Source organism: Scylla paramamosain, chromosome 43 (genome assembly GCF_035594125.1).
Source record: "Scylla paramamosain isolate STU-SP2022 chromosome 43, ASM3559412v1, whole genome shotgun sequence".
Taxonomy (NCBI): Eukaryota; Metazoa; Arthropoda; class Malacostraca; order Decapoda; family Portunidae; genus Scylla; species Scylla paramamosain.
In genome coordinates, this window is record NC_087193.1 from 9,684,996 (window position 1) to 9,697,283 (window position 12,288).

A 12,288-nucleotide genomic window follows, 5' to 3' on the forward strand; every position below is an offset into this window, starting at 1 on the left:
CTCGCTCTGGGAATAAACACTGTGGGCTTATGTTCTTCATCAAGCTAAAACGATCGCACGCACGCACACACACACGCAAAGACAAAAAAAGAAAAAAAAAAAGGAAAAAAAAAGAAAGAAAAGAGAGCCTTCCTCGCAACACACACTTCCTCAATGCACGTAAATAGCGATGTACGTTGGTAAAAAAATAAACATGCATACAAAAAAATCGACGTAATAAAACACGTACATAGGAAAATAGGAAAAATAACACACACACACACACACACACACACACACACACACACACACACACACACTTTAGGCATTCATACCTTATTCCGTAATTCATGTAATCATGCATACATATTTCCCCGGCCCTCTGCAGTCCTACTCGTTTTTTTTCTACATTTATATTTTTACTTGTCTCTGTTATTTTCACCTGAGAGGCAACCTTGGTACCCTGCCGGTGCTGTAACCTTACGACACACACACACACACACACACACACACTACCCTCCCCTCACCACCTTCACTCTCAGTTCTAAACATTTTCTCTTCATAGTCCCTTAACATTTTTCAGACTCACTAAAGTATAAAAGTATGTTAACCAATTTTGTAGTCTAGAAAAAAAAAAACTCTTATTCTCCCTGCCTTATATACGTCCATGCAAACTACATTCCTTTACTGCTCTCAATGTTACCTGGAGATCATAACAAAGAAACACTAAAGGAAAACAAACTGAATCGAAAATACACGTTCTATATAAGTTATTTTGTCTATTTTATTACACCGGGACCTTCTATACTGTTTTGAATGTTACCAAACGACCGTGGCAGTGAAGGAGTTAAGGAAATCATAAGGTGCTGCAAAAACACACGTTCTTCATATTTCATCTCACCCTGTTCCATTTCTCACAGGTTTCATGGACAAGACATCGGGACCTGAGTTGCTGAATTGAGTTGAGTTGTTGGTCGGGAGTGTTGCCTTTGAAACGACACTCCATGACTTGCCCGTTCTCACTGTCTGGGTCTTCTGTTTTCGTTTCTCTATTCTTCTCTCTTAATACCGAAAATCTATGCAATGTTCCCTTTGTCTCCGCATACTCGTATCTACTGGGGAGACAAAGAGAACTGCACAAAAAGACTATACCAGTGAAAGGGTTAAGGAAAGAAGAAGCTGCATCGAAAATACACGTTTTATGTCAACATAACCTTTTATATTCCTCACAAGTTTCACAGATAAGACTACCAGACCTTCTGTACTCCTCTGAATGTTACCAAAAGACTACAACTATGAAAGAATTAAGAAAAACAAACCACAACGAAAATACACACCCATCATCTTCCCTTGTTCCATTTCTCACAGGTTTCATGGATAAGACACAGGGACCTTCATGTATTGACTGTGGGTTCCTTCACCTTCACCAACGACGCACGCTTCTCCGCCTACCGGGACCAGAACACCGGGGACTGGGTGCTGGTGCTGAGGAACCCCGAACCCTCAGACTCTGGCCTGTACGAATGTTCCATCTCCACTAAGCCTGTCACCGCCATTACCGTCAAACTGCAGGTGGTGGGTGAGTAGTGACCGTGTGTGTGTGTGTGTGTGTGTGTGTGTGTGTGTGTGTGTGTGTGTGTTGGGGTAGGGGGGTGAGGGTAAAAATGAGGTTTGCAGTGACTGTTTGTCGTGGCTGTGGTGGTGGTGGTCGTGGTGTTTGTGTTTGTGCATATGTGTGTATCTGGCAGGGTGGGGAAAGGGATGCGCATGTTGTGTGTGTGTGTGTGTCTAGTTTCATGTACGAGCGCACACGAGAGACCAAGCAAGCAGGTAGATGGAGATGCGCGGAAATGGTTCTACTGATTGAAGGTGTGTGTGTGTGTGGCGAGGACGGAGGGAGGCGCGGAGAGCAACACCAGTACCTCAAAACGTGATTAACGTGAGGCTGGCGGCGGTAATTCCAACCACGCGGGCCCATTACAGGGAAAGTTGACGCCCTCAGATGCGGGTTTGGAGCCACAGCACTCTGGCACAAGAAAGCAATGGTAGGGGAAGGCCAGTTGAGAGAAAACTAGTGTATTACAAAGAAAACACATAATTTAACCATTTCACTGTTAAATTGCAGGAAAGGTTGACGCGTTCGGAAGATGAAGGTTAAAAGCCACAACATTCAAGCACAAGTAAGCAAGGTAACGTTGATGAAGGGACAACAGATGGCAAAATTAAAACCAACGTAAAAATACAATGAAAAACATCACACAACTTCACCATTTCACTAGCAAACAAATATTTCCTCATTATCAAGTACCTCTTTCGTGTGCTTGTCGTTACGTGACTTCATGGAAAACACACAAAAATTAACCTGTTCTTTGCTATTTTTTTCCGTGTCTAAGCAAATTTTAAGCGCTTTCTTAGCAAACCAAAGACAAGCACGGCAATGAAAGGAGTTAAGATCAAAGGTGGGAAAAACATGTACTCAAAACTAGACCAGTTACCTGTGACACGCAAAGTAATTAAAGAGTCAAGGCCTTGTTGCTTCAGGTGCGGCTGGAATGGCGGGGGAAGTGGTGCTAGTGGTGGTGATGGTAGTGGTGGAGCAAAGTTATAAAGACTGGAAGGAGCGAGAGGGAAGAATGGAAGGCGGAAAGTTAGGAAGTTAGAAGGGGTCGAAGAAAGGAAGGAGGGAGGAAGGGAGGGAGGGAGGTAGGGAAAGTAGGAAGGATAGAAGGTCACAAGGAAGGAAGTTAAGAAGGAAAGATAGAAGGTCAGGAGGAAGGAAGGAAGGAAGGGAAGAAGGGAGGGAGCAAAAAACGAAGGAAAGAGGGAAGGAAGGAAAGAAACAAGTGAATGAGTGATTGAATCAGATCATTACGGGAGTGAGTAAATGAAAAACTGAGCACATGAGAGTGAGATCAGTAAATAAATGAATTAGATTAGTAATAAATGAATAAGTGATAAGTGAATAAGTGATTGAGTGAGTCTGATGAGGACGCAGCTGAGTAAATGAATGAACATAAGAGATGAGTGCAAGAGAACGTGAATGAATAAACGAGATACGTACGTGGTGGAGTGAGTGGATGGGTGGGTGAGTGAGCAAGATGAGTGGTGAGTAAGTGGGTGAGTAACGATTCATGCATTTAGTCAAGAGGGAAGAAAGTTTATTCGCCTTTTATTTGTGCTTATTATTCTGTTTGATGATGATGATAATGATGATGGTGATGATGATGATGATGTTTGATATGCTGCTACTCTTTTATTTTAATGCCCGGCTTGGCTGAAATAATGACGTGTTTATTTTTTGTGTTTGTTTGTTGAAATGAACAGTTTTGGCATAATTTACTTGATTACCGTCCGTCCGTCCGTGTGTGTGTGTGTGTGTGTGTTTTTGCAAATAGTACATGCAACCATTTAACAAACCTAATTAAAACATACACACAGCAATGCACATATACAGGACTCGCATTACCAATTAAAGCAACACACACACACACACACACACACACACACAGTCACGGTTACGCCCACCAACCCACATTTGTTCATATTAACCTAACATAAAAGAAGAAGTTAGCGAGGCCAGGTGAACCGCAGCGTGCCTTTCTCACCTGCAGTACCCACGGTGGAGCTGCTGGGGGGCGGGGCAGTGTACCTGGACCGCGGCAGTACCCTGAACCTCACCTGTATGGTACACTTCAGCCCTACACCACCTGACTTCATCTTGTGGTACCATAGAGACAAGGTACGGTATTCCTCCCCCCTCTCCCTCTCTCTCTCTCTCTCTCTCTCTCTCTCTCTCTCTCTCTCTCTCTCTCTTGTACTTATGATAAAAAAAAAAAACCTACCCACCTCACATTCCCACAATATTCTCTTTTATTTCAAATTTTCCCTTCTTTACAGTTCTCTTTTCCTCGGGTCTAATTTTTCTTTGATATTCCTTTAATCTGTGTGGACGAGTTATTTCTCCTCTTTGTTTCTTCTTCGCTATTCCTTTACACATTCGCTCCCATTTCCATCTCCGGCATTACCCATCATTACCCGGCCTGGCGCGCATTTTCCTCCCTTATTATACTCTTTTAAGTCTCCCTCATCCTCAAATAGCCCTTTTAGCAACCACACTTAAACCTCCCTCCCCCTTACTCCCACTTCCTCCTGATACCCGCTCTCCACCTCCTCTTCCTCCTCCACTCCTCCCACATGCACTTGCAACTTTTCTACCTCCTCCTCCTCCTCTCTCATGGGTCTTTAACATTCTTAGCCTTCATTTCTTTCTCCTTTTCTCTTGCAAAGTCCTGTTTCTCCTTTCTATATTTCCTGGTATTTATCGTTCTTATCTTCTCTCCTCACAAAGTTTTCCTCCATGCATATTCTTTGCTACACCCCAAAGTCATTGCCTACTACTACCATTATTACCGCTGATTTTTTTTACTCTTGTTAATCTTCGTCCCGCGTCCACCATTCCCCAACTCCCCTCCTGGCACTGGTCCTCCTTCGGGAATTGCACAGTGATGAAAACCTCCATTTATTTCACGCAACCACCCAACAACTCTCCGCCAATACTCACTAGGGACATGCAACTACTGCCTCACTGCCTCACATCCGCCTGCAAACACCACCACTATCACCACCACTAGCACTCTCCGACTACACGCATTCACCTCCATCTCCTCCTGGCCACCGCTGCACAACAGGCCTCTAACTCCCTGCATTCCCTTCCCGGTGCATGACTCGCAGCTCGTGAATTACGGTCAGCCTGGACGGAACATTAGTGTGAAGACTGAGCACTTCGAGGACACCACCCGCTCCTCCCTGCTGGTCGAGAACGCCACCACTTGGGACTCCGGGGTTTACTCCTGTAAGCCCTCCAACGCTAAACGGGCATCCATCAAGGTTCACGTCCTCACCAGTAAGTCCGTCCGTCTGTCTGTCTGTCTGTCTGTCTGGTTTCTGTTTCTGTTTCTCTCTCACTCTCTTTCTCTCTAGTCTTGTTTAAAGTTTCCTTCTATTTCTTTCTTATTCTACAAGTCTTCTGCCAAACAGGGACTAGTATTGTAAGTCGGTCTGTCTGTCTCTTTATCTGTCAGTCTGTCTGTCTCTCTATCTATCTCTCTAGCCACTTGACCAATTATGTTTAAATTTTTACTTTCTTTTTTTTTTTCTGTCCGATCTTTTAATCTTCCATGTCTTATCCTTGTAAACGGACATCCATTAAGGTTCACGTATTCAGGGTAGTCTCTCTCTCTCTCTCTCTCTCTCTCTCTCTCTCTCTCTCTCTCTCTCTCTCTCATTCACCAATCATAAACTCTTTTCTCCTGTACAGTCTTTTAATCCTCAAGTCTTCTGCATCTTTACAAACCCCAAGTCCTTTATTTTTTTGAGTTTCTGAGAGCCAGGCGTCGTATTCCAGGCCCTTACAGTCCTTCGCACCTCCGTAGCCCCAGATTCCACGTGCCTCTTTCCATATTTATAAAGTCCTTGCGTCTTCTCTATTCAAGGGGCGTTGCATCTTTTATAGCGTTCTCTATACGTGATATTTGCTCAACCTATGAATTCCTTATTATCCTCTTCGTGTTCTTCCCTCCCTCCTCTCTTTCTGCTCTTGCCTCTGACGTCTCTTGATCTTGTTCTTATCCTTTTCTTTCGTCTCTTCAAGTCTCGCATATCTTCTCAACTTACTCCCACGTTCCTTTCTTTCTCTCCCCTCCCACACTCCCTTCCAAAAGTCTCCTCTCCCACACACATTCCCTCTTTTTCCTCCAACTAATCGCCTTGCAGTCTTACATACCAGCCTGTCACACTCTTACACTCCCCTTCCACTCTCCCCTCTCACAGAACACTCCAAATTTCCCTGCCACACTCCTCAAAACACTCCCCTCCGACATTCTCCCCTCATGAATTCCCTTCCCCTGCTCTCCCCCTCTTCCTCTCCGCTCTCCCCTCAAGCTCACGTCCCAAGACCTCCTCCCATAAGAGTTCTAATTTTGCCTCCATTAACCTCAGTCTTCGTACCTGGAAAAGTTACTAAGCTTTGCACTTTTTTTTTCTTTTTTTCGAGTCCATTTTATCTCACGCTTCATCACCAGCTTTTGTAACTTGTAACCCATAAAAAAAAAAAAAATGTTTGGAAGTCTGGTTCGTCTTCCCGTTTTCTTTATTAAATCTCCCATCGTGCCTTTCAATTTACGTCCATAAGGGAATCGTATTTACTGGTTCGTTGTTAGGCGTTTCTTAGGTTTTTCTATGATTTTTTTTTTTGTTTTATTCTTCGTTTTCTTTTATAATTTATGTGTTTTTCTTGGTGTTTCTTCTTACTGTTTTTTTTCTTTAATTTTCTGAGTTTCCGTGTTTCTTTCTTAGTTTTCTTATGATTTTGTGTCTTTTTTATGATATTTTGTGTATTTCTTCGCTTTTCTATGATTTTATGTTTCTTTCTTCATTTCCTATGCTTTTCCTTTTCTTTCTTCAGTTTTCATAATATCCTTGTGTCTTCTTCGTGTTCCTTTTTCAGTATTTCCTCTTCGTTTCTTCTTTTCTGCACCTTCTTTCTCCTCTTCGTTTTCTATAACTCTGTGCGCCTGTCTTGTATTTTTCTACGAGTCACGAATCAAAGCGCCTCCAAAACTTAAGTGGCAGCTAAGTTTCCTTGCAGAGAGTTACGTGCAGTGTTGTGCTTTGACCCCTTGACGCTTTGGGTGCCTCGAGTTCCCCTTATACTTAATAGAAAGGTTCGGTGAAAATTTATATTATAATTTCGAAACGAGATATTGACGGTAAAGTGAATGACTGAGTAATTAATTATTTTTTTGTGCGTGATTGTAGTTTTCCTTCGTCAGATCGTCAAGAGATATTCTAATGAAGTAATAACTGTTAATACATACTCGTACGTACATACGTGCTTAAGAACACAAGGTAAGCTGCAAGAAGCCGTCAGACCTACATACCTGTCATTCTCATCCATAAACTTGTCTAACCTTCTTTTAAGGTTTTCTAGTATTGAGGCTTTTACAACCGTCTATTGTAAAACTAATTCATTACTTTTACCTCCTTTGAATTCATCATTAAGCTCGAAACAGTTATTTCTAGTCTTATTACCATGATTACTGACACTCGGGGCACCATCATTAGCAGTTTGAGGGTTCGCAAAACTACGCAGGAATGCAAGTAGCGGGTAATCACGGTTAATGCCTCAAAGTATGAAGACTGAGCTACACTTTGACGTGCAGAGAAGTGCGGGTAATGCTTTAGTTTGACGTCATAACTATAAAAAAAAAAAAAAAAAAAAAAACTATGCAGGAGAGTAAATGCGTGAATGTAATAATGGCTAAAATGTCCTTGAACTTAAAACACTGACTAATGCCTCAATGCGTGTGTTGAGAAATACAGGTTGTGGTTTGGCGTTCAAGAATATAAAACAAAAAGTGTAGAAATGCTTGAATTTAATCATGGCTAAAGCGTCTCTGGATATATAACCTTACACTTCCATGTTTTCTCAGTGGTATTTTTTTTTTTTTTTAATCTTCTACATTAACCCTTTTTATTTTCTTCAGTGGTTCTTAGTGTGATTTTTTTTTTCTTTTTCATTAGGCCTTTTTATTTTCATCTGTGGATCTTTTTTCTTTAATAACAGTTTTCATTTTCTTCAGCGGTCCTTTTTTTTTCTCCTTCAGTGGTCCTTTCTTCCCTTGAGTGTGACCTTTTATTCTTCATTTGTCTTTTTTTTTTTCTTCAGTGGGCCTTATTTTAATTGTGCTTTATTTATTTATTTTTTTCAATGAGCATATTTTCTTCACTGGACCTTTATTCTTCAGTGTACCTTTTTTTTTTCCTTCTTCAATGGGCTTTTTTCCCTTCATTGCGCTCTATAGTCTTCAGTTCCCTTTCCTTTTGTTGCCCTTGGTTACAGCTTGGCATTTACAACAACAACAACAATAACAAAGCACAAGAATATAATAACCACATGTAATTACTGCAGGTATTTCCTTTAATAAAATACTCACACATATTTTCCCCCGCTACCCCACCCGAGTCCCTGGAAAATAAAGGAGGTCATGACACATGAACCCTGAAGAGAGAGAGAGAAACAAAAGCTATAGTTTCTCTTTTTGCATATAACTCGTGTAATAATGGAGCGGCGTTCCCTTGTTCGACTTCAACTGCCGGATAATAATGCAATAAAAATTCAATGAACCGTGTTGTCGAGTTATCGTCTAAATATGGCACGCAGACTGATGCTTAACGATCGCTTGCCTTGGAAATAACACGGAACGGCGAGTAAACACCAAAGAAATGAATAACACTGAACTGAATAACGCAGAACAAAATAACATGGAAGTAAGTAATACACAGCAAAAAAAATAACATAGAACAAAATAATGTAAAACTAGATTGTCAGAGCAGAATAACGGGGAACTAAATAATACAGAAGTGAATAATGTTGAGCTGAATAACACAACTAAGTAACAGAATAAAAAAATAAAAAAAATACAAAACTAAATACAAAACAAAACAATCCAAAACTGAATAACAGAACAATAATAATAAAAAAATACTTGTATACTCGATTTCAACTATTATTTCCCCCTCAAAATGAAAAAAAAAAAAAAATAAATAAATAAAAAGACAAGAAGTGCATTTTCACTCTAAGTTCGCTTTAAAAGAGAGGAGGAGGAAGAAAACAAAACAGACCTATATAACACAGAACAACTTGAAAAGAGAGAGAGAGAGAGAGAGAGAGAGAGAGAGAGAGAGAGAGAGAGAGAGAGAGAGAGAGAGAGAGAGAGAGAGAGAGAGAGAGAGAGAGAGAGTACATTCACTCCCATATGTTCGCTTTAAATATTCACAGTGGAGAAATTTAAGCTTTATTATTTATCGTATTTATCGTAAAATTCATATATAGCTCTTGGCACGTGTTTTCTTCGTCTACAAGTAAAATAAACCTAATGAGCAAAAGAGAGAGAGAGAGAGAGAGAGAGAGAGAGAGAGAGAGAGAGAGAGAGAGAGAGAGAGAGAAAAAAATAATTCGAGCCTTAGTTAAGAAAAAGGTTAATGGATAGATTTTAGCTTTATGCAAATTTAACTACTCTCGTATGTTCATTTAATATTCGAGTAATATTCATTAGAACAGAAGCAAAAAGGAAAATCTGGATTCATGAATTTACCTTCTCAAAATCCTGTTAACATTATTGGAATATGATCGCGCCGAGTAAAAATGAATAAGTAAATGAATAAATGAATTAAATAAATAAATTAACAAATAAAGAAAAAAAGTTAAATGAAAAAAAAAGACAAGTACACACAAATGTACACCATAAATAAATGAATGAATAAATGAATAAATAAATAAATAAATAAAAAAATAAAAAAAAACAATACACAAAGAAAGCATAACAATTTACAAGAATCCACTTCACTTTCACACACACAAAACACACACACACACACACACACACACACACACACACACACACACACACACACACACACACAAAAGAAAAAAAAAACTTCATTATACCTTTCAAAATCTACAGTAAAAAACCCCTTTCCATTTTTCCTGCAATACTATACCTAAGAGGAGTTGATGAAGTGTGCCAGCGGAGCCCAGGGAGTTGAAGCGTTAAGGAGGAGAATAAGAATCTGAAGTCATCTCCATAACCATAAATCCTGGAGAAGTCTGGTCATTTGTTCCGTCTATGCAACACCTTCCAGTCATTGCTTGTGTTGCTAAAGTCACGCAGTTTCAAGAGAGAGAGAGAGAGAGAGAGAGAGAGAGAGAGAGAGAGAGAGAGAGAGAGAGAGAGAGAGAGAGAGAGAGAGAGAGAGAGAGAAAGGTAAGGAAAAAAAACTGAAAGGAATGAAAGAGGAGAAACCCTGTGTGTGTGTGTGTGTGTGTGTGTGTGTTGACTAGCGTGCGCACAAGTGAGTCCAAATGGATGGGTCTAATGGGAGAGAGGGAGAGGGGCGGGGTCTTGCTCTCGGGTGAAGGGGAGAAGTAGTTTTATGGGAGAGAGAGGGATGGGGCTTAGTTAGGGGCGGGAAGAATGATATTTACGACGGGGAGGGGAATGGTACTTAGTCAGGAGAGCGAGAGCGAGAGAGAGAGAGAGAGAGAGAGAGAGAGAGAGAGAGAGAGAGAGAGAGAGAGAGAGAGAGAGAGAGAGAGAGAGAGAGAGAGAGAGAGAGAGAGAGACGTATTTACTTACATGCCTAACATACATACATACATACATACATACGAGTACAGAGAGACTGACAGACTGACAGACAGACACAGACGGAGTGAGAGGATACCCACATACAAGATATACTATATTCATGCACATGGGGAGACAGAAACAGACAGACAGACGTATAGATAAATGGGATATAGATATATACAGCACACACACACACACACACACACACACACACACACACACACACACACACACACACACACACACACACACACACACACATGCAAGCAATCAAGGTAAACATTGTAAAGTGATGGAGTTTAGACCACTGGAGTTTACACTATTCCATCAAACACGAGGAGATGGGAGGGAGGGAGAGAGGGAGGGTGGGAGTGAGGAAAGGAAATGGAAGGGAAGGGAAGGGAAGGAAAGAAGGAAGGAAAATCTAAAGTTTGGTGGATGGGAAGGAGGGAAAGCATGAAGAACTATGGCAAGGAAGGAAGGAAAGAAGGAAGGAAGGAAGGAGGGAAGGAAAAGAGGAAAGAAGGAAGAAACTAAAGACAAAAGGAAGGAAAGTAGGCCAAGACGGTGAGGGAAAGAGAAGAAGGGAGAGAGGAAAGAAAACACTGAAACGAGAAAATATTTGCTGTTCGAGAGAGAGAGAGAGAGAGAGAGAGAGAGAGAGAGAGAGAGAGAGAGAGAGAGAGAGAGAGAGAGAGAGAGAGAGAGAGAGAGAATATTACAGTCATCTAGGGGTCAATATAGTGTGTCCCTTGGCTTAGAGAAGGGAAGGGTGGCAGAATATTATCTAAATGGAAGCAAATCAAAATAACAGATAAGAGAAGAGAACTAAAATAACAAAATTAAAAGATAAACAAATAGAAAACTCCCCAAAAAATATGAAACCCACATATGCTGATGCGATGAAAAGCAGAGAATCAAACATACTCGTACATACTTACAAAAAGAAAAAAAGGAAGAAAAGAAGAAATATAACTCAAGAAAACAAACTCGAAATAAAATCAAGGAGATAGAAATAGAGAGAGAGAGAGAGAGCGAGAGAGGAGAGAGAGAGAAAGGGTACAAATTTTCAGAAAAGAAATCACTACACGGAAAAAAAATAAAATAAATAAAAAAAGGCGAACCATAAAATAAATGACGAAAACAATCCACCTTGAGACACAACAATTTTTGACCCAGCGAAAAGAGAAAGAAAAGTTGAAAAGTCAAAATGTCAAAATGTTGCGCCACAATTCTCAAATTCAGTGGAAAGGGAGGAAAAAAAAAAGGGGTTGGAGGGGAAAAAAAAAAGGGGAAGAGAAAGGGAGGAATGGAGTGTGTTCGCAAGGTGAAAGAGGAAAGGTGTATGAGAGACAATTAGCTTGCACGTGTTGGGAGGTAAGTGTTTAACATTCCAGAGAGAGAGAGAGAGAGAGAGAGAGAGAGAGAGAGAGAGAGAGAGAGAGAGAGAGAGAGAGAGAGAGAGAGAGAGAGAGAGAGAGAGAGAGAGAGAGAGAGAGTGGGTGTGTGTATAAGGCACAAAGGAAGACAAAGGAATAAGAGCAAGAAAGAAAGCAGAAAGAACAGACATAATAATACATAAAAGATGAAAAAAAGAAAATAAAGAATGGAAGGGAGAGAGAGAAAAAAAGAAAAGGAAAAGGCGTGTGGACGTAACGATGACAAACAAGACACGAGAGAGAGAGAGAGAGAGAGAGAGAGAGAGAGAGAGAGAGAGAGAGAGAGAGAGAGAGAGAGAGAGAGAGAGAGAGAGAGAGAGAGAGAGAGAGAGAGAGAGAGAGAGAGAGAAATGTAACAGAAGAACAATATATTAGACGAAACAAAAGAAAATGACACAGGGACAGAAATAAAGAAAAAAAAGTTACTTAATCAATGAAAGAAAATAAATGACACTAAGATATTCTCGCTCCTTCAAAAATAAAATAAAATAAAGTGGAAACAAATAAAATTGAGACAGAGAGAGAGAGAGAGAGAGAGAGAGAGAGAGAGAGAGAGAGAGAGAGAGAGAGAGAGAGAGAGAGAGAGAGAGAGAGAGAGAGAGAGAGAGAGAGAGAGAGAGAGAGAGAGAGAAAACAGACCGAAAACAACGAAAAATAATGAAGACAGGGAAAGAGAAGAA

General features: G+C 40.6%; 2 protein-coding genes across 3 annotated transcripts in view; one reads left to right on the forward strand and one right to left on the reverse strand.

The window, feature by feature from the left end:
* Window positions 1-12,288, reverse strand: part of LOC135093569 (uncharacterized) — a 152,094-nt gene that overhangs the window by 98,265 nt on the left and 41,541 nt on the right. The window lies entirely within an intron of this gene.
* LOC135093570 (zwei Ig domain protein zig-8-like) overlaps window positions 1-12,288 on the forward strand; it is a 61,393-nt gene that overhangs the window by 47,746 nt on the left and 1,359 nt on the right. For both annotated transcript variants that reach the window (XM_063992945.1, XM_063992946.1), the window contains exons 4-6: window positions 1,348-1,558; window positions 3,591-3,718; window positions 4,711-4,882. In XM_063992945.1, coding sequence (XP_063849015.1) covers window positions 1,348-1,558; window positions 3,591-3,718; window positions 4,711-4,882 — 511 coding nt within the window. The remainder of the gene's footprint in view (window positions 1-1,347; window positions 1,559-3,590; window positions 3,719-4,710; window positions 4,883-12,288) is intronic.